Source organism: Gobius niger (genome assembly GCF_951799975.1).
Source record: "Gobius niger genome assembly, chromosome: 14".
NCBI classification, from domain to species: Eukaryota; Metazoa; Chordata; class Actinopteri; order Gobiiformes; family Gobiidae; genus Gobius; species Gobius niger.
The window spans coordinates 27,692,135-27,720,097 of record NC_136865.1 but is presented as its reverse complement, the minus strand read 5'-3'; the positions used below and the strand labels follow the sequence as shown (position 1 = coordinate 27,720,097).

The window sequence follows — 27,963 nt, the reverse complement described above, 5'->3', positions numbered from 1 at the left end:
GAGCTGAGCGCCTGAATGCACCGTGTTGCCTTCACTTGTCATCAGACTTCGCTGCCGCAACTGGGTCACACTTTTGAATTAAAGCGTATGATTTTGGGGACGGCTCTTCTCTCCAAAACAAACTGGGCACAAATCACCGGAGCCTTAAGTAAAATTTATACTTTTATTTTTGTTTCATTTCCAGAGCGCTGAGCTGGGAAAATGGCGGCGGCGGCCCGGGCTGGTTTGATGTTTGCAGAAGACTGAAACATGCGTCACTCGCTCCCACGGGTCATTAGGAGCTGATTACTCCTGGCTTTTTACAAACGATTCAAACGCTCGTGTTGTTGTTGCGCAGGTTTCGCCTGAACCTCGGAGGACCGGGCCTTTTTGAACACGCTGATTGAATCAAAGAGAGATTTGCCAAAACACGTCGAAAGAGAAATGGAAAGCGGGTCCCGGAGACGCCATCAGAGCTGAATGATTCTGGTTTAGGTGTAATTGTTTTATGAAAATCAGTGGGGATTAGTAGAAAGTGAGAGCGCGGGTTCGGTTTGTGTTCATGCGGGTTTGCCTGAAAATCATTTGTTTTGCATAATTTTAATTGAATCTGTTTTAATTCACTTAGTATTCCCATTTTCTGCATGATGTCCTATACAGCTCCTCATAAGCTGCACACGTTGACACAGTCGTCCAAATCTCCCCTTAGAAATATGTTTTTGTATTTTGTCTGGAGTTTACATTCAGTCAGTAACTCTTTCATAGGGATATTAGCAATAACCCGGTTCCACATGACTATGCAAACACTGGCATCTATTATAGAAAACGCTATCTCAATGGCCGCCGCCTGGGCGCCGCCATGTTTATTTCCCATACCGACTTTGAAGCTAAGCAGGGACGGGCCTGGTTAGAACTGGGATGGGAGACCGTTCCTCCGAAGCTAAGCAGGGAAGGGCCTGGTTAGAACTGGGATGGGAGACCGTTCCTCCGAAGCTAAGCAGGGAAGGGCCTGGAGACCGTTCCTCCGAAGCTAAGCAGGGAAGGGCCTGGTTAGAACTGGGATGGGAGACCGTTCCTCCGAAGCTAAGCAGGGAAGGGCCTGGTTAGGACTGGGATGGGAGACCGTTTGGGAACATCAGGAAGCCTGGCGACAGTAGTGAGTTTGTGCGTGGTGCCGGCCCCCACGTTGCGGTCCCGCCGCCCGCGGCCATTGACCACGGGTCCATATGGACCGCGGTGCTGCTGTCCGAGGACAACCCGCCGTCACAACAACGCGAGTGCGCGAGATCTGACTGCCGTGCGTGTGCGCGCATCCAAACGGGCGCTGTGTGTGTGTGCGCGTGTGCGCGCGTTTGTGTGTGCGTCGGTGCGTGTATGTGTGCGCGCGTGTATCAAAACAGGGCGGTGTGTGCGTGCGTGCGCGCGTGCGTGCGCGTGCGTGCATGTGCGCGCGTGTGCGCGCGCGTATGTGTGCGCGCGCGCATCGAAACCGGGCGATGTGTGTCATTTGCTTTCACGTATTGTGAGCCCAGTGGTACATTTTATTCTAAAGCAGCTTTGAATGCATTGCCAATTTTATTGTAAGGTTATAAATACTGTCTAACAACGATCATTAGGCTATTTCATTTCTAAACCAACTTATTTTTTTTTACATTGTACACTACCGTGATGCACCAACCCACGGGTCCTGCACCGTGACCCGACCCGTTAGAGCTGAACCCCTCATATTTATCCATAATTATTCCACTGTCTCTTGAATTCTATTCCCTTTTAGCGAACATATTGTCGTTGTAGTTTATAAGAAAGGAGTACGGGTGCATCAAACACTCAAATTGCAGTTTGTTTGAAATTATTTTTAGCATTAATTATTTTAAACATTTGTAGTGGCCATAGTTTTTGGAATGGGTTGGGAACCACTGGTCTACAGCTGACCTGTGTGACGGGTTGGACATTTCTTTGTAATAACTCATAATCTCTGACTATCAAATGTGCACACTAGCGAGGCCCGGCCGAAGGCCGGGTCTCAGCTAGTAAAACAGAATATGCTCATATTTCGTTTTTTAAAACCCAAATATGACCCCTGGGTTACTCCTTTTCTAACCCGACTATTTGCTCATGTAAACACATAGAATATCCCCATCAGGAACATCAATATGTGTTCTGCGCATGTTCAATCTGTGAGGAATCTTGGGCTGCTCCAGAAACCATCAAATTGTAGCCTCTAAGCACTAACACTAGCAACTGATCCTTAACCTTTCATGGGGTCGACTGTTAGATCCCTATGCAGTTTGTGAACTAGAGCTTCAGAGCTATTTGCCCAATTGAACCGTCCTTACCCAGGGGAAGGGGAAGCAACATCACCAACAGCTGTTCTTCTTTAAAGTTATTGGTGGAGTGCAGGCCAAACAAAAGCGCATGTCACCACCTACTGTATAGTGTCCAACAACAACATAGTGTCCAAACAAAGACATTTAAAAGGAGGGACTATACAGAGTTTAAAAATGTTAAAACTAAGTGTTTTCCTCCCCCTACATGTTCCAGCCGTGTCCTAATGTGTAGAATGAGCTCAGACCTGTTCACCACAACTGCCTCATAAATCCTGCACTGTCACTCAAAAAGGTGTTTATTCGGTTCGAAGTGCCGTCATGCACGAGCTTAATATAGAAGCTGCAGTTACACGTATGACCTGAGGTGGCAGTAGTGAGCATAAAATGACTAACTTGCATCTAGCATCTAGAAAAATCCAAATGATCCTTCACATTTCCCTTTAGCATTATTTTAACTCAACCCCCCCAATATTTTACCGAATGTTACACCCTTGCAACAGCTGTTTCATAAAGCTACAGTAGCAAATTAGCCATGTGAATGAAGTTTCTACTAAATTGGCTTGTGTAGAATCGTTTTTTGTTATTTTTTCTTTTTATTATTAAATGACCTGTCAATCAACAGTGGTTGCGCATGAATCACTGAGGGTGGGGCCGAGGGGGGTGGTGGGTTTGGCACGGTGGCTTATGGGATGGCACAAAGCTCCTAATCACAGTTAGTTAGCACCAGAGGTCCCTATGTTAAAGTGGCTAAGATAGTTAGCATCGAGGCTCCTTTTCCAAACTCCTTCCTATCTGACAGCCCAATTTGGATGCTTCTTATCACGGACGCTGACACACATCCGGTTTGGCTAATGACCTCTTACTAATCTGCTCGTTTCGGAAGGGGCCTTGGTCTACTGAAAACAGGAAGTATTTGTATGTGGTGTCTATGTCTGGCGCATGTGGTGCAAGATCTGCTGCTGCTGTTGTTGTTGTCCTTGGAGGAAGAAGAAGCCGAAATCACGGTGAGACATTGTCCATGAGTCGCGGTTTGGATCGAAATATCCACAATGCATTACAATGACCGTACAGTGGGAGGAAAAAGTGAGTACACCGTGTGGAATTTCTTACATTTCAAACACATATTCAAGTATGGTTCGGGAAAGAGCACCTACATGTTCCACAGCACTACTGGAAACATATTCAGAGGACTGATGGACCCAAAGTTGAATACAGTAGTTTGGGAGGAACACACAACGTCATGTGAGAAGGAAAAATGGAGCAGCACCATCATCAAAACCCTATCCCCACTGTGAAGTCTGGAGTAGGAGTTTCGTTGCCTCAGGGGCTGGACAACAAGAAAGACCTGAGACATTCACTGCAGCATGTGCATCTTGGAACATTCCTCTATACAAAACTGCTGAAGTTCAGTGAGATTCCCTATTCACCTGCAGTGTCTCGCCTTAAAGTGACCCAAAAGCTGAACATCTTCTCCTCTCATGTCACATTAAACGTTCTCATATAACTCTGTGTAAAGCTAGTCTGAATGCAGTGACCCAAAGTCTCATACTGGACATTCATAACACATTTAAATCACTCTTTACCTGTGGCTCTCGTCCCAGGCTGGCACCTCCCCCCACTGCCACCACGGGGATCCCGGTCTGAGCAGAGACGAACTCCAGCATGGGGGCCAGGGGGGCGCGGTTCGGAGGCGGGGGGCGGTCCTCTTCAAACACCAGGCCCTGGGAAGGAAACGCAGGAGTCAGAGGGAGAGGCGAAGGAAAGGGACTGACGATAATGTGATCTGAAGTGCAGTGACTGGATCCTACAAGACCAGGTCCTCGTAGTATTCTGTGGATGACTCGGGATGAATAATAAAATGAAGTCAAAGTCCAGATGTGGGTGAAGTTTTATCAGCTATGGGGCATAGTCACCCTTAAGAAATACATTATGACCATTGGTTGCATCACAGTTGATTAGAAAGTGAAGTGCCTTTAAATTCTATAAGTATTTGAATGGAATGTCAAGTATCTGTACATGTTACAACTCCATTATCCCGTCTACATTAACATAATCTGCTCTCACAAAGGACTCAGATGGTACTGGAACCTAAAATAATGTCCACATTGCAATCAAATGCATGTCCAGTTATGTAGTGCACTGATTATATTTATTCATTTACTTATTTTGGACGGTGCACACATTACATATCAGCTCTCAACAGTAGAAACAATCAGGTACATAGTCAGGAAAATGTGCAAACAAAGAACAGGATAATGCGTATAAGTATTAGTCGTTCGAATCTACTGTGTAAAGAAGAAGAAGAAGAAGATCTTTATTTATATAGCGCCTTTCACAGACATGGTCACAAAGCGCTTTACATGAGACAATTGTACATTCACTCCATACTCGGTGGTGGAAAGCTACGTAAAGATGTTCATTCACTCATACAAAATGGCCATGGGGAGTGGAGAGCTACAGAGGCACCTGTTTTTCATCACCCTATGCTGTTCCTGCAGGTGTCCCCCAGGGAGAGATTTTGTCACCTCTACTTTTTGTTAGTGTTATTGTCAAGTCTTCCTTCCTCTGTTTTTCCAGTGAAGTACGCAGATGACCTCACACTGACTGAGCTCCTGATGGACTCTGTGGATGAGTGGGGCGTGGAGATAATATTTCAGTTATTCTGTTTATAACCTTGTTTAACAATGCTAAGGTTAAATTGACCCCAGACACTAAAATATGTACAATTTGTTATGAGACCCAAGGACAGCATCTCAGCTGCCTGAGAATTAATGTTTTCTATTTGTTTTGACAACATCTACAGGGCTGTAACAACTATATAATTTGGTGTGAATCTCTGTGACTTCCTTAAAGGAATAGGCCACCGTTTTTACATACTGAGATATGTTCTTACCTTAGCTTTGACGAGTTCTTTAGGACCTGTCTGATCTTCACCCGTGCCTTCAGTCACAAAATTAAACAATGTGGATTTTCTAAGCGGATAAAAGGGGGAACTATATTGTAAAGCGTAATAATACCAGGAGTAGTTTGGCATCCGCACAGTAAAGTGAAGATTACTGCGCAGTAAAGTGAAGATTACTGTGCGGATTTCGAACTACTCCTTGTATTATTACGCCTTACAATATAGTCCCCCTTTTTATCCGCTTAGAAAATCCACATTGTTTAATTTTGCGTAATTATACTTTGTAGTGGAACACTTCACGTAACCATATTTAAATAGGCAAAACGTGGAAGAGCTTGGTAGCTTCTATCTTGACCTGTTTTGGAGCTATAGTGGAGAGAGGGAGAGGCTAAATGCTAACGCCGTCTGCGCTGTGTTTACGTGACTGAAGGCACGGGTGAAGACCAGACAGGTCCTAAAGAACTCGTCAAAGCTAAGGTAAGAACATATGTCAGTATGTAAAAACGGTGGCCTATTCCTTTAATGCTTAACAGTTTGTGAGAGACATGGGAAGAGCTCTGAACGAAGCATGTTTTGTGCTCTTCTGATTGTTGCTCTGGCTCTGGACACGATCCGCTACTCTCTGGGAGTTTTTGGTCATATTTTAAACTTCCACATGGGTCAGGAGTTTTTTAATGCCAGTCAATGTGGCAATGACAAAGGGCATGCTTCTCAGTGCCAGACTAACAGAGCCTAACTTCCCATGCCCTCCCCCATCTGAAGTCAGCGGTCAAACAGACAGCAGAGTCACCACCTTCTCTCACTAGGGCAAAAAGGTGTTGCAGGATCATTGGCATCCCATTCTCGTCCCCCCCAAAACTGAGTGAGTGACGGGCCGAGGCCGCACTGCACACCCTTCAGAACATCGATAAAGGACAGCTCCTCTCCTCTGCACGCCTTTATTACGCAGGCCTCACTGGGGAGCAGCTCACACGTCAAAGACAATTTGCAGCCAAGAAGAGCAACATTAAAAATTTATCCCTCAAGCTTTTACATTGTTTTATAGATCTTGATTGTTTCTTACTGTTTTATATTGTGATTGACACATTTCAGGTCAAACATCTGTTCTTTCCTGCCATGCCAATCTGTAATAATAAAATCTAAATCTAATCTAATCTGAAAGAGCAACGTTCTGCAGCTGTGAAACTGGAAAACCAAATGGAGTCAGTGATGTCCCCGTCTCCTTTCGCTCGATGCCTTTCGCAGACGGTTCCTTAATCTTTATCTTCCCCCATGTCACATCCCCAATGAAGTCATGAAACAAAGGTCCGACTCTTTTAAAGACCGGGACTTTCTTCTTTTCCCGCTCAGAAATCGATAGTTGAGGGAGATAGGATCTGCTTTAAGTCCTGCTGCGACTGCGATCGAGGCCGGTACAAGTTAAGCCTCTCTCAGACGGCAGATAAGGGCGAGGTCTGCGCCCGGAGCCGCCGCGATCAACGCAATCACTAACGAGAGCGGGTTCAGGCTGGTTCGGGACGGAAAGGCCAAAGAAACTCTGCAGCTTCATGTCATGTTTTATTCAGACTTTTAACAATACTTTTGGAAGTCTCATCATCGTAGTTTCAGATATAACTTATAAAACCGGGAAAGAGTTAGTAATTCTGCCCTCATTTCAAGTGAATATGGCAAGTTTGAGTTAGAGTCAAGCTTTGCCAAAGTTTTACATACTGGGAGAAAGAATGTGACTAGAATAACTAAATCTGTCCCCTATGTAAAACTCTCAATTGTACCACAAGCAGAAATCCATCAAACTGTGATAGAAAAAAGAATTAGAAAAACATGAACTTATGTTACATTGAGGTGAGACACTGCAGGTGAACGGGGGGGAAAAAATTAATGTAGACATATTAAATTTGAAATTTTTGCTGAAGATTACTTTAAATCTGAATTAATCAGATTGGGAATTATATATTAATATATTATGAATATTGTTAACACATTGAGTGCTGGGGATTTCGCTGTAGAGTGCCAACGATTCAGACCAACTGTCATGATATTTGTAGCACCACAGTGTATTCTGTGTTATAGCTTTGGACACATACTATACTGCATACTCATTTGAAAGAGGAGACTAAGCTCTCCGTAGGTGAAAACAGTTTAATTCTACGTCCCTCGGTTCCTGAGAAATCCTAAGCTAAACGGAGGCTAGTTTTAATAAAAATCACAGATTTTTTTTTCAGACTTTTTGTTTCATAAAACATTGCGTGTTTTATGACACTCTCCTTTCTGATTAAGTCCTCTCTCCTCTCCGGACGGACACTAACGTTATGTGGAGAGGCAAATGCCTAAATATCTCAGTTTCAAGTCAATTTTCAAGGACAACATTGTTGTAATTATGGATAGCTTTTTATGGTGTGTGCATTGAAACAGCCTGGTTCTCGGATTGAAGACTTAAACAGGATGTTTCTCAGCCGTCTTTGGACCGATTGTAACCATTTAAAAACTCAGAGAACGCTAAAATCTCAACTGTTTCCAGAGAGCGAGAGAGAAGTGTCGGGTTTACAGCTGTTCGCTACGCAACACCACACCCCTGGGAGTAAAAAAAGAAAGAAAAGAAACACAATATGAAAGGTCCAGATTGTGACTTTTCACAAGTTTTCGATGGTCATTTATTTCAGTTCTGTTCATCACAAAGCTACCAAAACCACACATGGTGTATTAGAGTGTCTAGTTTCGTAATAAAAAATAAATAAATGCAAAAACGAGTAATAAGGAGCTACTATAGTGGCTTTTTCTCTGCATGTGCAAAAGCCTAATTTTGAGAAACCCAGCCCTGACATTTTGTATCGAGTGCACATGAGAACATTTATCTGCTCTTCCGTAAATATGTCAATATTTGGGAATGAAACCCTGTGTGAAGGCAAACTCTGCGAAGCAACGTGGAAGCTACCTCCGGGATATCTCCGCCTCGCGAGCAACAAAACTCAACAATACTCTGAAATGAAAACTAAGATGAAAACTATTTTAAAAATCGACCACTGTGTGTGAATGCAATACTTTGACCTCGCCTTAAGACCTCACAAACGAAATGAAATGCCTTGAACTTTGATGAAATAAAAAACTCCTTCACTCCGCAATCAATTTGAAATACAGTTCAAATTCACAAGGATTGAGTCATTCATTCTTAACTACAAGAATGAATTTAAATGTAATATTGATTTTGTTGTGAAAACGTTGCTACCCGAGTCTGTGTGATTTGATGTGAATATTTAGTAAATTGCACATCAGACCATCCTGTGTGTTCTTGTTCTGGTGTTTGGAGAAAGGGACGTGAATTATAGGATTTGTCTTCTTTGTGCTCCTTTTTCAATTAAGTAAACAGACAATGAAAGGCTCAAAGTGGAAATGAGGAAAAGAAATGATATAAAATAAATGAACAGAAATGAAATGAAATGTTTGGCAGCAGGGGGTGACTCGTCTGGAGTGAAAAAACAAATAAAGCGGGAACCTGTTGTTTATATACGCTTTATAAAAAGACACTTTTGCATTTTTTTCCTCACTGTCTGACATGAAACCAGAGTTAACCTTTACTTTTTTAGGCAAAGTAGAATATTCTTAGTTCCTTACTGTAAAGCACTTTGGGCCAGATAAAGGTAGAAAAGCTCTATATAGGTTGAGTCCATATATTTCATTAATATTTGGTAGCATTGCCTTTAAACTGTATATTTTGGGTCAAACATTTTTGGATTTCCTTTCACAAACTTCTCACAACAGTTGGCAGGAATTTTGGTCCATTCCTCCAAACAGAACTGGTGTAACAAGGTGTAGCCACCTTGCATGCCTATGCCTTTTCAGCTCTGCCGACACATTTTCAACTGGATTGAGATCAGGACTTTGTGAGGACTTTGTTTTCCTTAAAGGGATATTTCAGGATTTTTGACATAGGGCCTCATTTTGCCCCATGTTGCTGATTTCTGGAGATATTTTTTTTGTAATTCAAGAGTTTCGTGGCGCTAGGCTAAGGCAAGGCTAGTGCATTTCTATGGTATCAGCTAGCCTGCATTAAAAACAGTCTGACCCGCTCCACAGTGCACCTGAGGCAAATCACTTATAACACCAGACTAACAATATAAAGAGTAATTTTTACCATTTTGCAGCATCAGCTTCGTGGTTGTACAAGCTACGCAGCGGCGGAGTGATCTGCTAGAAAATAGTCCCTCAAAATGCGATCATTCATGTGATGCAAGGTCAGTTACATTCCAAAAATTATTCTATCGACAAAGACATTTATATAGTTAGTTATAAGTGATTTGCTTCAGGTGCACTGTGGAGCGGGTCAGACTGTTTTTAATGCAGGCTAGCTGATACCATAGAAACGCGCTAGCCCTGCACAAGCCTAGCGCCACGAAACTCTTCAAATATAAGAACTGCATGAATTACAAAAAAAAAGAAATCCTAAAAAATCCTGAAATATCCCTTTAAGCCACTTAGTAACCAGTTTGGCAGTTTGCTTTGGGTCACTGTTCATTTGGACGACCCATCTGCGCCCAAGCTTTTAAGATGCAAGCAGCCGACCCCCTTTTTTCCTAAGCCACCCCCTCAGGTGACCGGCGAAAGCACTGGAGCACCACTGTTTACGCAAGATCCCAACATCATCTTGAGCAAAGCTGTTGTTGCACCAGGTGGAATATCGCCCCCCCTCCCTCTCACATACTTCATCTTAAGACCAGCTCCATGCTTTACTGCTTTATCCTCCACCACTTCGAGCTCGTGTGTCTTGTCTGCCGAAGAATTAAATATAGCAATGAAAATGAACAATCCGATGTTGTAATCTCTCCGAGCAAATAGACAACGTTTATTCCTTGGCACAATCACGGCGTCGTTTTCAATCCGTGTCATCAACGTCCCAACATTTATCGCCTTAGCGCTAAACGAAGCAAATCCCCATCGACGGACGGCGTCGGCTCCTGCCAGTGCCACTTAATTTCTTCATCATTTTTACTGCACCCTATATTCCACGCCAAGTGGTACAATGTTTCTGTCCTCCAAAACATCTTTCTACATTACATCGCTCACTCCTAATAAAACACAAGGGGTGGCTGGGCTCAGATGTCAGTGACGGTAATAAATTGGGGCTGAGCGCTTGAAGTTTTCATTCGTTTACCGAGACGTGCGGAGAGAGAGGTGGTGATTTTGGGTCGCGGCGATGGCTTGTTTTCTTGTAGCGGCAATCCGGAGCGAGCGAGTGAAGCTAAGCGGGTCTGACACTTCATTCCTCACGAGGGAAGTATTTGATATGTAAATGAGGGACAGTGACAGGACTTGGGGAAGAAGGAGGGTCTAGTGTTAAAACAAATGCTTTACACCGTGACAAGCGCTCAGTCCAAGAGCAAAAACAGAACCACATCTATCCGCTCGCCAATTTTTCCTCAAATCAATAGAAAGAGCAGGGAGCCAGTTGAGTTTCTGACAGTAATTTCCTATTATCAATAGATGGCTTTGGATCGCAAGCACACAAATGTTTTATCAGTTATCCAATTAGGTTCATTAAGTGGTATAGTCTCCACTTTTCTAGTATGTATTTTTTTGCAGGCGGGGGGATGGCCAATTATATCACTGAAGAAATAAAGTCCTTTCAGTCAATTTGTGCGTCACATCAATACAGCAATAGACTTATAGGATTGTACCTGTAATTCACAGGCTATAAATGAGGCTGTGGGACAGAAATCAAAATTAAAACTGCTGCTAAATGAATAAATCCCAGTTAGTTATGACCAACCCCTCACACTGATCAAATCAGCTGATGTCCGGCATAAACGCCAGCACGTGCGCTGCTTCGTGGACAATGTTTTGAATGAAGACGAGAGTGTGTGGCTCAGTCGGGGGGGGGGGGGGTATATTCCTATAGCTCCAAACGGGGTGAAGTTAAAAGCTACCACGCTCTTCCACGGGCACAAAGACCAGACAGGTACGTATCAACTCGTCTAAGCTCAGGCAAGAACATATCTCAGTTTGGAAAAACAGTGGCCTGTTCCTTTAAAGAGACTGAAAAGTGGATGCACCTCACCCCCAAGCGCTGACTGAGCCACGTGCTCGTCTTCATTCAAAACATTGTCCATGAAGCAGCGCACATGTAAAAACGGTGGCCTGCTCCTTTAAGCCTTCAGTGATAGCTCCAGTATCCGGAGTGCCTGAGAGAAAAACGCACACTTTGCGCAGTCTTTCCCACGGACTTCAGCACTTTGTAGTTAAACACAGATTGATTGTTACCAGCCCACACCTGTCACTGCCTTTGCCCAAAGCCGCTCTCACGAGCCGCTGCAGAGGGAAAGAGAGATGTGCATAAATGGGCCGACATCGTGGACTCTCAGGGCGGGCCCGGGGGAGGAACAGGGAAAGTGTCTATGACGGGAGACGATGAACTGACCCTGACATTACGCACTTGCGCAGCAGCGAACGGTGCGTGTCAGCGTCAGGTAGAGGCAGAGGCAGAGAAAGAGAAGGCATGAGATGCCGGGCTCCTCTCTCATTTTCAGGGGAGGGAATAGCTTGTTTGTGCTGATCTCTAAATGGACAGAAGTGAAAAAATTAGCAAATGAGTGATACGTATATTTGCCCAATTTGAAGTGGTTTTACGGTAATCCTGCAGGCTTTGTAGTGGTTATACGGCGTATACCTGCGTATCACGTAGACTACACCACTGGGCTCATTCTAGTAATGATCCTATTATGTTCTTACAGCCAGACCTGCATGTTTTGTACCTGACAGTTACAGGTACAATTGTGGCCTTCCTCAGAGGTTGTCATGTGTTGTTGTGACGTGTCCGGTTAGCTGATTTCAACAGTTCTTGGCTCTTTTTTTCTGCTTGTAGTAGCAGTCTATTCAGTAATCACCTTTCTACTAAAAACCTTTCCCACACCGGGGGCACAATTCTGAAGAAGTCGGGCTGCAGATGGCGCTGTCAGCCTGATACTACAAGCAGGAAGACAGAGCCAAAAACTGTTTAAATCAGCTGACCAGTCACAGCACCATCACGTGACGACCTATGAGGAAGAGTCTGGTACAAAAAGAACATACAGGTCTGGCCAACATGTCAGATTTTGTTGACTTAACCCCTTAACTTCCACCTGAACCAAGCACATTTTCTCCAGTTTGGCTTTACCCCAATCCAAAAGCTTCTGGAAAAAAGGTGTGAAAATAGCGACAAAACTGAGACGAAAACAATGATGGAAATGTCACAAAAATGTCACAAGAAATTGACAAAAATGTGACGAAAAAATGACCAAAATGTGACAAAATGTGACCAAAAAAATGACGAAAAAATGACAAAAAATGGATAAAAAATGGACAAAAAATGGACAAAAAAATGACAAAAAAATGACAAAAAAATGACAAAAAAGTTACAAAAATGAGTTGTACCCAACAAAAAAATGTTGGAGAAAAAAATCTGATGACGTGAGGAAAAAGATCTCTCGGTTCAGGCGGGAGTTAAGAGGTTAACAAACACTTTGAGGGTTCGTTTCTCTGAGCCTGTGGTGCATAAACAAGCATGTTTAACTTAAACCAAAGCTTCTTGCACTGCTTAGGAAAGGGTGCTGTGTCTGTGCTGCACATTTCTACAAGAAATATTTGCTATGGGTAATAATCGTATTTCTCTGCGCGTTTTATAAGAGGCTTGGTGCAAGTAAAGGGGTGATTGATAGTGAAAGCTTTGCTATTTCAGAATGAAATGCAAGGGGGTGATGTGTCAAACTGTAAAATAACAACAAAAGAAGTCAGAAATGAGCTGAGTGTGGAGTGGGCCAGTTTGAGGAAATACCCCTCTGATCTAAGCCCTAACAAAGCCAGTTTAAATCCAGGACTAAACCAGGTCTAAACCAGATTCAAGACACAAACAGCATGATTAGTTAAGGTTTACCCAGGCCTAAACTGTTGCCCTACAAGGATTACTCAGATGAAAACCACGTCGAAACCTTGACTCAACTGCGTTAGATTTAACAGAACCAGAGGAGGTCTGCATCAGAAGTCCCACTTGTCACAAAAAATTCAACATTCTGCTTTCATGGCACTTGTTTCAAAGGGAAACACGTGTAGTTTATGCCGCCGACTCTCTCTCTCGTTATGGGAGGTGACAGGACATGAATAAGATATAGAACTGCTGTGTCTGTGCTCGTCTCAGTGTCAAACTCCCCCCAGTGTCCAATGAATCATGCATTCGGCATAAATTATGAAAATGTGTGTATTTTCAACACAAGACTGTCTGATCTGAAGGTTTACATGTATGAATAATAAACTCGAGGCATGAAAAAAGACCCAGTGTTTTGATTTGTGCAGATGCGCCGACACTCGCAAACATTAAGCTCCAGCTGAGTCCGTTAATGCACAAATTCACTGCTGTGTTTCAGAGTCAGGCCATTGAAACAGCTACAAGGCGAAGCTAAATGAGCGCAATCACAGTTACGCAGCTACTGTAAATATAGCAGGGAGATACACGCGTTCATGCCACAGTTTTACTTTAATTATATTGCACATTTACAACAGCTAAGGTGCCCAAAGTGCTTCACAAGGCAAAAAGAAATATCAATAATGTTAAAACAGATAGTGAGAAAACACATAATAGAGTCATAATGCAGCTCGACTTGAATCAAAAGCCAACGCAAACAGATGTGTTTTAACAGCAGTTTTAAAAGTTTCTAAGGTCGGAGCGGCTCTCGCCTGGTTTTACCAGACCCTCGTACTTACTTCGTTTCGTACAAGGGTCTGGACCTTCACAATTGAGCTCCGTAATCAGGTGTGAAGGGTGAACTCCTTTGAAACGATTGGATTTTGTCTTTCGATAGCGTTTGGTCTTGACGTATATAATACGCCCGAGTGAGTGAAGCAAACTCTTCATTACTCTTGGGGGCATTCCAAGGCTTCAATATTAATTTCTGGATATTTGGGAGCCGAGCCAGAACGGATTGAAGAGCTTCCATTTCTTTCGTAACTGCCGCCATTGTCAAACTACAACCAGCTAATGCAGCGCAAATGCTTGGCGTTACCTACAACACCCGCCTCCCCCGCTCGCTGAATGGTAGGTTGAAATTCAACCGATGTAACGCGGCCACTGATATCAGACCCAGACGTACATGTAGGGAAATGATAATTAACCAGAATTTACGGATGGCTAAGGCCAGGCTAGAGCAGTTCTAATGTTTTGGGGGAGGCTGTTCCAGAGTTTGGGAGCAGCCACGCTAAAAGCCTTATCTCCTTGAGTCTTTAAACGGGATCTGGGCACATTCAAGCGCAGACCTGTGATATGTTTGATGGGGTTGAGCAATATACAAATCAGTTTAAATATACAGTAGAGCTAATGGTCCATGGTCGTGCAGTGTGTCTCACCTGGAGGGGCGTGGTGGCCAGGAGCTCACACAGCTGCAGCAGCAGAGCTCCCGGGCTGCTCTCGTTGACTGCCAGGTAAATCACGTTGGCCTGTCCTGAAGGTGTCATCACTGTCTCTCCCACCAGCGCGGCTAACGACGGCGAGGTGAAGAAAGAGGCCAGAGACGCCGTGTCCATCACACCCCTGGCTCCGTTCGCTCCGTTTCCTACAGCCGGCCCCGGCTCGGCCCCGGGCCCCCCCACAGGCGCCCCCACCGCCGATGTCTCCGGGAGCAGGGAGGAGCTCGAGTGGACCACCGCGATGTTGACCCCACCCGAGTCCCTCTCTCTCTCCCGGGGCCGGAGCAGCAGGGGCGGCGAGGGCCGCACGGGCCCCGAGCAGGCCAGGACAGCCAATAGCAGCGAGAGGGCGGGCCTTGGGGCCACCATGGGGCACAGGGGCGGCCAATGGCAGCGGTGGGAGGGGCCAGTCAGGGCTGAGAGGGGGGGTGGGGGTGGGTGTCACAGTGCTTCACCTGACCAGAGCAGACCCTGGAACAAAACAAACAGGACACAGTTATAGAACAGAGCTTTATTCGTGTCACAGTGACGACAAAGGAAATAAAACACACGAAAGGACAAACTCGAATTTTCCGAGTGGCGTTGCGGTCGGGCTATGTGCCTGCACCAGTTGTGAGAGGGCGTGGTTTATTACAGCAGCACTGAGGGCGGTCTCTGATGGCAGCCTCACATTCATTTCCTCGTTTACATCGCGCTGCCTTGTGTTCTTCCTTAAAGGGACTATATGGTATTTTCATCCCCTACATGTTCCAGCCATGTCCTAATGTGTGGAATGTGTAGAATGAGCCCAGACCTGGTCACCACAACTGCCTCTAAAATCCTGCGCTGTCACTTAAAAACGTGTTAATTTAGGTCCGAAGTGCCATCATGTACCAGCTCAAAGGAACAGGCCGCCGATTTTCCATACTGAGATATGCTATTATCTGAGCTTAGACCAGACAGGTACGAATCAACTCGTCTAAGCTCAGGTAAGAACATATCTCAGCATGGAAAAACGGTGGCCTGTTCCTTAAATATAGAGACTGCAGGTATGCGCAAGACCTGAGGTGGCAGTAGTGAGCACACAATGAGTATTACAGGCTCTCACAGGTCAAACTAAAAACTTTATTAACCCATCATGAGCAAAACAATGTTCATGTCTCGAGAGAAAGAGAAAACCTATGCCGGTCACGCAAAACAAAAAGCACATGTTCACCCCAAACCCCGCCCCCTCCCCCACAACCCCTCCCCTTCTCCGCCGCGGAGTCTGGTTGGAGGAAAAAGGCTGTGCTAAGTCTAGGAGCTGCAAGATCTCAAAGTGCGTTCCTACGAAGCGCAACATGTCCCGCTGTAGTCTGCATTTCGAAACACAAGCTCAGGCCCACTTTAATCTATACTTGTAATTTTATACACTCTACTGTTTTGTATTCATGTCTTACTGGTCCATTTCTGAATTATCATATTCCGGAGCAAAGCTGACAAACTTTGAAGCCCTGTATGATCATGGCCTCAGGCTCCTTTCTAACAAACGCCTTCAGCACCACGGACAGCTCCACCCCTTGTTTTCACCTAAATCCTTCCACTCCCGGCACACTCTGGCTCAAGTCATCAGAGAATTCAAAATCACAGCAATAAAACATGTTCATCAGTTTAAAAAAAAAGCTTTGCCCAATAATTGCATTTTGTTATTTATTTGTGACAAAGACTAGACTGAAGTTGCTGACACCGTCGACACGTTGCACATCGGAGTTTTTCAGAGACGACGTTTCCCTCGAGTGGAGCTGCAGAGATTTATGAGGCTTTTACTCAGGCTTTTACTCAGCAGTCAACAAGAGGACAGACTGAAGCGCGCTCACGTCTCCCAGCGGCGCAGACGTCTGACTCACGCACTGAACGGACGACCGCTGCTTTCACAGACACAAGGGAGAGTTGTCATCGCAGGTAAATGATCTCGGTGAGTAAGAGAGATGATGGGAGATACGATCGCTTTCTTTTATGTTCTTTTATGTGTGCATTCAACAGTTCTCAAAGACGGGACAAAAGGAGACGAAAGAAAGAAGTTTGCACGGTTTTATGCGAGTCGCCATTGTTGTTCAAACCAGGCGTAAGAAAAAGTGACAGGGACAGGCTTCATGGATGAAAGGTTTTTGTTCGAGGACACGACGACAACAACAACAACAGCAAGAGGGGATCAAGTCTCCAGACTGTGAGGAGGAAGTGTAGGGATTTTCTATTCTATGCATTAGACCAGTCTGGGATCTCATTGTTTTCATTCAGGATGTGATTGACAGAAGGATTAACCAATCAGGGAAACACATGGCCCGTTTGGCACCAAAACAATCATGGCGGCTTATGTGATGGGAAGATAGACGAGAGGAAATCCATCCATCCATTTTCTTCCGCTTTATCCGGGGCCGGGTCGCGGGGGCAGCAGTCTCAGCAGAGATGCCCAGACTTCCCGGTCCACACACACCTCCTCCAGCTGTTCTGGGGGGACCCCGAGGTGACACCAGGCCAGCTCGGAGACATAGTCCCACCAGCGTGTCCTGGGTCTTCCACGAGGCCTTGTCCCACTAGGACATGCCTGGAACACCTCCCGCGGGAGGAGGTATCCGGAACAGATGCCCTAGCCACCTTAGCTGGCTCCTTTCGACGTGAAGGAGCAGCGACTCTACTCCGAGCTCCTCTCGGGTAACCAAGCTCCTCAACCTATGTCGAAGGGTGCGCCCAGCCACCCTGCAAAGGAAACTCATTTTGGCCGCTTGTATTCGCGATCTTGTCCTTTCGGTCATGACCCAAATCTCATGACCATAGGTGAGGGTGGGAATGTAGATCGATCGGTAAATCGAGAGCTTTGCCCTGACTCAGCTCCCTCTTCACCACGACAGACCGATACAGCGACCGCATCACTGCTGACGCTGCACCGATCCGTCTATCGATCTCACGCTCCATCCGTCCCCCACTCGTGAACAAGACCACGAGATACTTGAACTCCTCCACTTGAGGTAAGGACTCCCCACCGACCTGGAGAGGGGAAGCACCTTTTTCCGGTGGAGAACCATGGCCTCGGTGCTGATTCTCATCCCGGCCGCTACACACTCGGCTGCAAAGCGCCCCAGAGCAGCTGAAGGTCCTGATTTGATGAAGCCAACAGAACAACATCATCTGCAAACAGCAGAGATGAGATCCTGAGGCTCCCAAACCGGACACCCTCCGGCCCCTGGCTGCGCCTAGAAATTCTGTCCATAAAGATAATGAACAGAACCGATGACAAAGGGCAGCCCTGGCGGAGACCAACACGCACCGGGAACAGGTCTGACTTACTGCCGGCAATGCGAACCAAGCTCCTGCTGCGGTCATACAGGGAACGGACAGCCCTTAGCAGAGGGCCCCGGACCCCGTACTCCCGGAGCACCCCCCACAGGGCACCACGAGGGACACGGTCAAACGCTTTCTCCAGATCCACAAAACACATGTGGACTGGTTGGGCGAACTCCCACGAACCCTCAAGCACCCGATGGGCGAGCCCACCTCCGAGTTCCCAGCCTCTGCTTCCTCATTGGAAGACGTGACGACGGGATTGAGGAGGTCCTCGAAGTAATCCTTCCACAGAGGAAATGCCTTCTTTATTTCGGGGTGGAGAAAAAGATAGTGACATTGGTGCATGACTCAGGAGCTGCCTTTACTCTCCATCATGGCGGCCTCTAGAGTCATATCCACCCACCTGAATATAACCGGTCGACGTTGGTAAAACTGAAATCACCTCAGGAAGTTGATGAGGTTTTGTGAGCATTTTCACGGGATCAGCAACGTCAGTCCTTATTTTTACAGACTTTTTTCCTGAACCGACGGATAGATAATGACACTGAATGACACCTTTTCGACACATTTTGGTCACTTTTTATCCCTGTCACTTTTCTGTTGCTTTTTTGTTGTGTTTTGTGTCACTTTTTCATCCTCGTTTTTGATGCAATTTAGCTATTATGCTAATTCTGGCTTTTTGCTGATGTGTGGATGAATGTGCACTGTCCTAACTCAAATAAATAAATAAATAAATAAATACATTCTGAGCTCACCACCACCGAGTATGGAGTGAATGTAAAACTGTCCCATGTGAAGTGTTTGTCATTTCAAATCTGGTCTAATAATGTGTGCATTTACTTTCTATTTGACCTCAATACACATGAATCAATTCTGTTTTCAAGTAAGGATTTCATTAAAAGAACAGGCCACCGTTTCTCCACACTGAGATAAGTTCTTACCCGAGCTTAGACGAGTTGATGCGTACCTGTCTGGTCTTTACACATGCGGTCAGTCACGCATAAAGACCAAAGATGTTGTTAGCATTTAGCCTCTCCTCCTCTCCTCTATTGGATCGGTTACACGATCCAAGTCTAGTTACACAAGATTAAACGTGTCAATTTTCTAAGTGGATAAAAAGGGGAACTATATTGTAAGGTGTAATAACACCTTAGGAGCACTTCGACGTCTGTCGAATTCTACAGGAGTGAAGATATTACTGTGAAGACTAAGGTGTTATTACGCTAATATAGTTCCCCTTTTATCCGCTTACAAAATCAACATGTTTACTATACTATGTTAAAGGGACTATACAGAGTTTAAAAATGTTAAAAATAAGTATTTTCCTCCCCCTACATGTTCCAACAATGCCCTAAGGTGTAGAATGAGCTCAGACCAAATTGCCGTCATGCACAAGCTTAATATAGAAGCTGCAGTTACACGTATGACCTGAGGTGGCAGTAGTGAGCATAAAATGGCTAACTTGCATCTAGCCCCTTTAAGTATACTCGGATTGTGTAACTGCTCATGTATCTGTATTTAAATAGGGAAAACGTGGAAGAGTTTCTTCTAACTTCACCCCATAGAGAGGAGAGGAGGAGAGGCTAAATTCTAGCAACATCTTTGGTCTTTTCTGTGTGACTGAGCGCACGCGTAAAGACCAGACAGGTACACATCAACTCGTCTAAGCTCAGGTAAGAACATATTTCAGTATGGAGAAAAAGGTGGCCTGTTCCTTTACACTATGACTGACTGGACTCCCCTGAAAAATATCAGAAAAGTCAGACTCAGTAGAGCATTTAAACAACATTACTCTTGAATATCAATTGTTGTTTTATATTTTTGACTCTCTCTGTCACATCGCCGTGGAAACGTAAAACATCATGATAAATACATCCAAACCCTGCCATTTCAAACCCGGACCGGCTGAAACCCCGTCGTGGCGCGGCTGACGGCGGCTGACGGCGGCCGCACTGAAGCAGCTCTGATCCTAATGGCTTCATATTACATCATAAATCAAGGAGCGCATTCACAAAACCAATTAGAGCAGGACAATAACATTACTGTGATGAATACAGCCCACGAGCACCGGCCGCTCCTCACGTTACAGCGGGGAATTTTAATCACACTTTTGGAGGAATTTCATCATCGTATGGAGCGATTGCGTTCGCTATGGCAACGACTTTGGGTAAAACTAATAGAAAGAATGCAGGAAGTGACTGGATTGAGGGGGAGAGTGGTTATCAGTTTGGATGAAATGGCATAAGATGAGGCGTGACATTCTATAAACTTAAAAAAAAAATAGACTTGGATAAACAAAAAAATCATCATAAAATGAAATAAGAAGCAGGGCAGGTTTTTCCCAGCAGCGTGTGAGTCAATCTGCTGAGACCTGTTTGTTCTTGTATATTAAAAGGAGCCCAACGGTTTGGAACAGTTTTAACACCTCTAATATTCAGACCAGAGGGAACGCCGGTGCTGTAGACCTTCAATCAAGCACTATCACGGTTTAACAAGCCGCTTTCAAAGCCTCCAAACTCAGAAAGCATTTTTGCAGCCTTGCCAGTAATTAAATCCTAATCATTCATTTGAAAATAAAAAAAAATAAAAATGTTTTTGAAGCACAAGGACCCAGCGAAAATTAGTAACACAAAGGAAACAGAGTAATAAAAAACACCCCTCCGTTCGCCGATCTTTGTCCTGGAGCTTTTTATCCGTGCAAGGATTTTAAAAGGTGGTCATCTGGACTGAGTAGTTTAATACGCAGCACTGTGGATGACTCACACGGTCACCAGTGATAGGGCCGATTAAATTTTTTTTGTTTTTCTCTCCAAGCTTCGGTAACACTTTACATTACAGGCCGGTAAGTCCTTGGTACTTACAGTGGTAATTACAATTGTAACCCATGCTGGTAATTACAGTGGTAATTCTAGGTACTTATTGTGGTACTTAAAGGGGGGGTGTTATGCAAAATCGACTTTTTCAAGCTTTACATCATGTTATTATGTCATTCCCTCATTAAAAACATGCCTGAAGTGTTGCCTTGGCACATTCACATATTTTTGAGTAATCTGTAAAAACTCTGATGGCGGCCATTTTAGGGACAGGTTTGCGTGAGTCCTCCTAGGAACGCCCCCACCTCCTGGAGACGCCTCCGAGCTTTCGTCGCCAGCCGAGTAACCAACCACTGCTCCTCAGCAGAACCCCCTCCCCACTGATGCCACAGACAGCGTGTGGAGGGGGCGTGTCGGAAAGGGTCAGAGGTTCTTAAAGAGACAGAGGCCTATTTCAAGACATTCACTACAGCCATTTTGAGAGAGCCATTTTATACAAGGCAGTTATTCTAATTTACTGCAGTTACAGACTAACAGAAGGTTCATCAGTGTAGTGTGTTATAGACTGGTGCTATGTGATTGAAAAAAGCATAAAACCCCTCTTTAAAGGATACTATAGTGAGAATTACAAGTTATGTACTTCTAGATACAGTTGTAGCTCTTAGTAATGAAGGTTGTACTTCTTGTTTTCCCTTATGCTGTTTTATGTTGTCTTATAGTCACACAATCCTAGAAATTACGTCTGTATGTAGAAGTACCACATTTACTACTTATGAATTGCTGCTGTAGCATTCTTGAATTAACTTATTGGTAATTCAAGAAGATGCATCGCTGAAACTACTAGAAACTATCACTTAAAGTACCAAAGTACGTAGAAGTATGACCTTCATTACTAAGAGTTACCACTGTATCTCTTAGTAATGAGAGATGCAGTGGTAACTCTGTGTCTCCCTAACCCCTAACCCTAATGACCAGTAATTATGACCTTTAGTACCACTATAATAACCTAGTAACTATCCTGTAATTACCACTATAAGTACCACAGACTTACTGGCCCGTAATGTAAAGTGTTACCCAATTTTTTTTATTTTTATTTTTTTGCATTTTGCATTTCTTGCATTATTTCATGGCGCTGGGATTATTTTCCCTTTGCATTTTGCCTGACATAAAAACAAACAGCGCTGTGTGATGATGTCATCAGGCCGCTCTGCTCTGTTTGCTTGCGCAGGTGTGGGGGCTGGCCAGCAGGGGGCAGGTGTGAAACTGAGACCTCTCCTTAAAGGGACTATACAGAGTGTAAAAAATGTAAAATTATCTAATTTCCTCCCCCTAAATGTTCCAACAATTTCCTAATGTGTAGAATGAGCTCTATTCACCACAACTGCCTCTAAAATCCTGCACTGTCACTCAAAAAGGTGTTACCTTGGGTCCAAAGTGCCGTCATGCACGAGCTTAATATAGAAGGTGCAGTTGCATGTATGACCTGAGGTGGCAGTAGTGAGTATAAAATGGCAAACTTGCATCTAGCCCCTTTAATCGAGGCAAACTTGAAATCATTTGTACTTTCATGGCTGTTCAGAAAACAGTAAATATTCAGCATAGTTTTTTGATTAAGTATATAAATAGTATATAGACTTTTTTTTTTTAAGGCAACAAATAATCGCTTGAATAATCGTGATTTCAATTATGACTAAAATAATCGTGATCATTATTTTTTCAATAATCGAGCAGCCCTGACCAGTGATATCTTATCCATCCGTCTCAGGATTTCTACAATAAAAAAACAATGAGATTAAAGACAAAGGCAGTGAATATGATGATAAATAATGATCCAGTTTTGCATCACCTCAAAAAAAGACTCTTTTAATCCTTTCCAAAGGTCACTTACAGTGGGTGGCATTTTGGATAATGATCACAGCGGCCATTTTAGTTGCTTTGTCCTCAAATGTTCTCATGTCACAGAGTTCGAGTCCACAGACATGACGAGGACTCACGATCCAATGCGATCAGAAAAGATTCTTCAAATCCCTTTCATTATTGGCGTTTTCAACTTGGATTTTCTTCCTACAGTCGATTGAATTTGAGGCTGAAGATGTTTGCGTTTCTTCTTCTCTTGGAATTGTACTCTGCACCATATCAACCCTCAGCATAAACAAGGAGCACTTTTATTTTCTTCTCAAGGAGGTCTTCTGTTCCGCAACTTTCTATTCAATCACTCCCAGTTTCTGCACAATCACTGCACGCCACATAGACTCACACTTCACAGTCAAGTGGACCCGGGTCGTTCGGGGACTAGAAACTTTTTCTAATTGGAGAAAGTTTCAGCGTCGGCCTCTTCCTGTTATTTCAGACCCAAACTGAATTCAGACTTGAATTTGGATGAGAATTCAAAAATCAACAAGAAACCTCAGACTCAAACTGGACTTTTCCTTTCAAAACTAAACGTGTTTTTCTTTTCGTGCTTCACAGCTAAAAGGTCCCGGGTTCGATTCCCTCCTGGATGGGGCCTTTCTGTGTGGGGTTTGCATGTTCTCCACGTGTCTGTGTAGGTTTCCTCCGGGTACTCCGGTTACCCCCATCACTAAAAACATGTACAATAGGCCAGGATGAATGAGAGTGTGTTTGAGAGTGAGCATGGGGGGCGGTACAATCCGGTGTGGCGTGTTTACATGCATGAGACCCATTTTCTCCAGTTCAGCTTTACTCAAATCTAGAAGCTTCTTGACAGGAGTTTACAGCCTCGAGGCCAGTGATCTTTTTCCTCGCACTGTTGCCGTGTTGTTGTAGCTTTTTTCCATAAAATTTTCACCCCTTTCTTGTTGCTCTTTTGTTGTTTTTTTTTATGGCGTTTTCATCACAATTTTGCCACTTTTTTGTTGAGTTTTTGTTACCTTTCTGCTGTACTTTCGTCCCTTTTTCTTGTCACATTTTGTTACTTTTGTGTTGCTCTTTTGTCATTTGCTCTTTAGTGGCTTTTTGTTGTACTTTCACTTTTTCATTTTTGTTACTTTTCTTTGCTCTTTTGTGGCTTTCTTTGGGTCACTTTTCGTCACTTTTTTGTTGAGTTTTCATCCTCGTTTTCCTCTTGCTTTTGTTGATATTGTGACCCATTTTTAGATTTGGGTAAAGCCAAACTAGAGGAAATGTGCTCGGTTCAGGTGGGGGTTAAGAGGTCATCATGTACTGTCCTGACCAAATAAACAAATAAATAAAAAAACAAAAATATATTACTTTCAGTATCTAAGGAACATTGTATTGACTAATGTGTTAGCATCATTTAAATAATATATTAAATTATTTAAATGATGCTAATACATTAGTCAATACAATTCAAATAACTCAAGTTACAAGAGACAACGTCAGACTCCAAATAACCCCAAAATAATCCCAAATAAAATGCAGCTCCAAATCAAGTTGGACACTGGTGTTTAAGATCTGCATTTGCCTGTAGTTAAAGGGTCTAGATCAGGGGTGTCAAACTCATTTTGGGTCGCGGGCCGAAATTCAGCTCCCACGGCGTGTCGCGGGCCGCATATAATAGAGAAAATGTTTCCAATAAATGAATAATAATAAGCTGTGATTTGATCAAAGCCCCAACTTGACTGTAGCTTCATTAATGACAACAGCTTACACTTGTATTGCACTTTACAAGCCTGTGTCACAAGTTCCTGAAAGTGCAGTAGTCATTATTCATTCACTTGGTGGTGGTAAACTTTTATTGAAGCCACAGCCGCCCTGGGGCAGACTGTCCATTTACCACATGGCTATAAAATGTGTTGTTCATATCCTGAGCTCTTATTATGTCAGTGCCCTCTGCTGGACACGTGTGGAACTCTATCCTTTTTTTTTTATTTATTATTTAATGCCCCCTAGTGGCTAGAATGAGCATTCTGGTTATTCTTTAAAAATTCATAACTCTGCAAAGGAATGGGCCAGAAACTTACTTTTTTTTTTTTTGACATACTCTGGAATTTATGCTCTACAGGGCAGGGGCCGGATTAAATCATCTCGCGGGCCGGATCAGGCCCGCGGGCCGCATGTTTGACACCCCTGGTCTAGATGCAAGTTTGTGATTTTATACTCACTACTGCCACCTCAGCTCTTATGTGTAACTGCAGGTTCTATATTAAGCTCCTGTATGACGGCACTTTGGACCCGAATTAACACCTTTCTGAGTGACAGTGCAGGATTTCAGAGGCAGTTGAGGTGAACAGGTCTGAGCTCACTCTACACATTAGGACATTGCTGTAACATGTAGAGGAAGGAAAATACTTCATTTTAACATTTTTAAACCCCTTATAGTCCCTTTAATGTCATCAAAACAAAACACGAGAGAATGGGGAAAGCAAAGGGAATCTTTGACTGCACTTAAGCTCTATTTTCAGTTTATATTAGTGTAACTCAGCTACATTTTTGAGACTGTAATATGTAATACAAACATATTGCACTGATAAAACTGTATCTACTAATACAGAATATAACTTTAACTGGCCCAACACTGCTCACAACAACATTTGATCCATTTCAGGTTATAGAGATCAACAGTGTTTATCGTTTAGCTGTGGAGCATCGACCCATCATTGTAAATTGTTTGGCCCAACATCTGTAACTGTTCACTTGAGCTGCTGCCTCCGACTGCTACATTTGGACAGAACAAAACGGGCTTTTATCGACTCTCCTTCCTCCACATGCTGAAACATGACCGGAAATGAACTTATTTCTCTGAACGTCTTTAAATCCAGCTCGAGAGCCCTTGAGTCGACCTCCTTAAATTCTGTTACCCGTGACTTTGTGGTAATTGTGTGTAACTTTCGCTTGCCTCTTGGCCATGAAAGAAACAAAACACACACACACATCTAAAAGGAACCAATCAATTTGAGTAAAACCAGGCAGGATTTGTACCAGCGGTGCCCTCAGAGACCGGGGCGATAAGAGAGCAAACTCGATTTCCAAAATGCACCGTGAAACAGGATAGAATAAATCAGATGTTTGTACAAAATGAGACTTGAATCCAGTCCACCGTGTACTAGAAAGCAGCAACACTGTTTCTTTATTCCAGGTTCTTTTTTCTTCCATCAGTGCCACGTCTCGCTCTAAATCACGTCTGAAATCCAATCCTCTTCACACTGGCCGCATGTTGGGGTCAGGACTGATATGGAAGTACAAAGAGAGGCAGAGTCAATGGGTTCGGTGCCCGGTCTCCCGCGGGTGCTGCTGCCTTCTGTAAAGTTCCCGTCATCGGGCCTGAATCCGCAGGAGAAATGAAGGCTCTTATCTCCGTGCTTCCTGCCGCTGTTTGCTGAAATTGTGTTGATTTAACTTCTGGCTGCACGGACTCCAAATGCGCCCGGACTTTCTGAAGTGTCTGCACGGCGAGGAGACGGGCAAATGGAACTTAAGTGGAAATTATGTTTGGATGATGATGATGTTTGTCTCGAGAATGAAATGAGCAAAAGATACACAACGTTTTCAAGCCATTGCTGGAAATATTGGGTCATGGAAACTAGGCTGAAACCAGGGTAGACTAATACCAGGATTAAACCCGGGTCTTAAATGATTTATTTTTATTTAATCAGGGAAGTCCCAATGAGATTAAGGGCCAGATCTTGTGACTGGCGCAGTCCGTCTTGCATGTGGCGCAGGTTTTGCGTTTAAGGCTGCGCCACTAGGGAGAGGGTGTTATTGAAGTAAAGAGGCCGACTGAGACGTGGTTCATTACAAGCAGCCCTCGCACTGCTCTTCTATGGCAACCTTCACATTATGTTCCTCTTTACATCGCGCTGCCTTGTCTTCTTCCTTAGAATCGACGTCAAATTGAAAACAACAGTGAAATTGCCTTGAAAAGTCTGTTTGAGCGTCGGTTACGCACAGACTTTCTTTGATACAGTAGATCAATGCGCACACCCGTAACACCAAAACAACAACAGTTTCCATAAATAAACCACACATGCCTTAAGTGCCACAACACCAGGTCTAATCTGTGTTTTAAGGTGACATCGTTACCATTGTGTGTCAGTGTTTACCTCCTGATGATGCTCCTTGTGTAGTGCATTTTACAGGGCGCATAGCAACTTTTTCCCCCAATTTAGCCGCTACAAGAATCCTGCAGCTGTAGCGCAAATGTTCCAATACGCTACAGTTTTCTTGCAACTGCTACATGACTCTGCAACTCCTCCGCAGCCAAGTTTCTGATCAATTCAATCCTGTACATTTCGTAACTTTGCGCATTCGAACGGTGTCCAATGCTGAGGCTGCTGCCTCTCTTTCCCGCCAGCTCGTCTTGGATCTGCAGTGAGTGGCTGCAGCAGCGGAGGGACAGTTTTATTTATTTATTTTCTTTATTAAACATTGCGCGCTGCATCATGCATGTTACGCGTTTACAGGAGAACCCTCCCTCGCAACCCACCACCTTCCGCAGGTCTGGGGAAAGCATGGGGAGGGGGCGGCACCACAACATCGCAATGCGAGTCTGTCCCCCCTCCTGTCCTGCCCACTTTTTGTGCCAGGTTTGACACTGAAGATTGCAAGGAGCGCCACCCGTCTGCGCACTCGTCTGCTCTACAGCCTGCGCTATGAACCACAAGATCTGGCCCTAAGAATCTCAGTAACACTTTATTTTACACAACCCTTCATACATTTTACTTGCCAAATTTAGGACAATGTAATGTTCTATATAACAATATGTAATAACTTGTACCTAAGGGCTAGACACACAATGGAATAATATGTATTAGTACTTTGCATGTACATAAGTAACATGACACAAGATCCAAACTCTAACCTGAACCCCTAACCCTAAGGTCTTATGTCTTATTACATTATGTACCTGCAAAGTACTAATACACAGTATTCCACTATGTATATACCAGAAGTTATTACAGATTGTAACAAAGTAAATTACATTGTACTACATTTTGTTAGATACAATGTATCAAGGTAGTGTAAAATGAAGTGAATCTGTTTTTCAGGGGAGTCCTGGACCCAGAGTAGCCTGGCTATCGCCAGACAAAATATCAAAAACAAGCTAGATTTAGTCTGGATTTAGTCTAGATTTAGTTCATTTTCTCATAGGAGAGGTTGTTGTTTACGATCGTCCATGAATGTCTATCATGCGTCTGCACGTAGCCACAGCCAATCGCATCATCGTATCAGATGACGTACCCGCTCTGAACTTTTGAGCTAAACTATTTAGAACATGGTCTGAAGCTTGCTCAAAAGA

The 27,963-nt window shown here is 44.0% G+C and overlaps 1 protein-coding gene across 3 annotated transcripts in view; it reads right to left on the bottom strand.

The window, feature by feature from the left end:
* The window catches only part of grin2da (glutamate receptor, ionotropic, N-methyl D-aspartate 2D, a), a 492,433-nt gene that overhangs the window by 264,091 nt on the left and 200,379 nt on the right, over nucleotides 1-27,963 (bottom strand). For all 3 annotated transcript variants that reach the window (XM_079570853.1, XM_079570852.1, XM_079570854.1), the window contains 2 exons: nucleotides 14,572-15,102; nucleotides 3,890-4,027 (listed from right to left, as the gene is read on the bottom strand). In XM_079570853.1, the coding sequence (XP_079426979.1) occupies nucleotides 3,890-4,027; nucleotides 14,572-15,000 (567 nt within the window). In that variant the 5' untranslated portion in view covers nucleotides 15,001-15,102. The remainder of the gene's footprint in view (nucleotides 1-3,889; nucleotides 4,028-14,571; nucleotides 15,103-27,963) is intronic.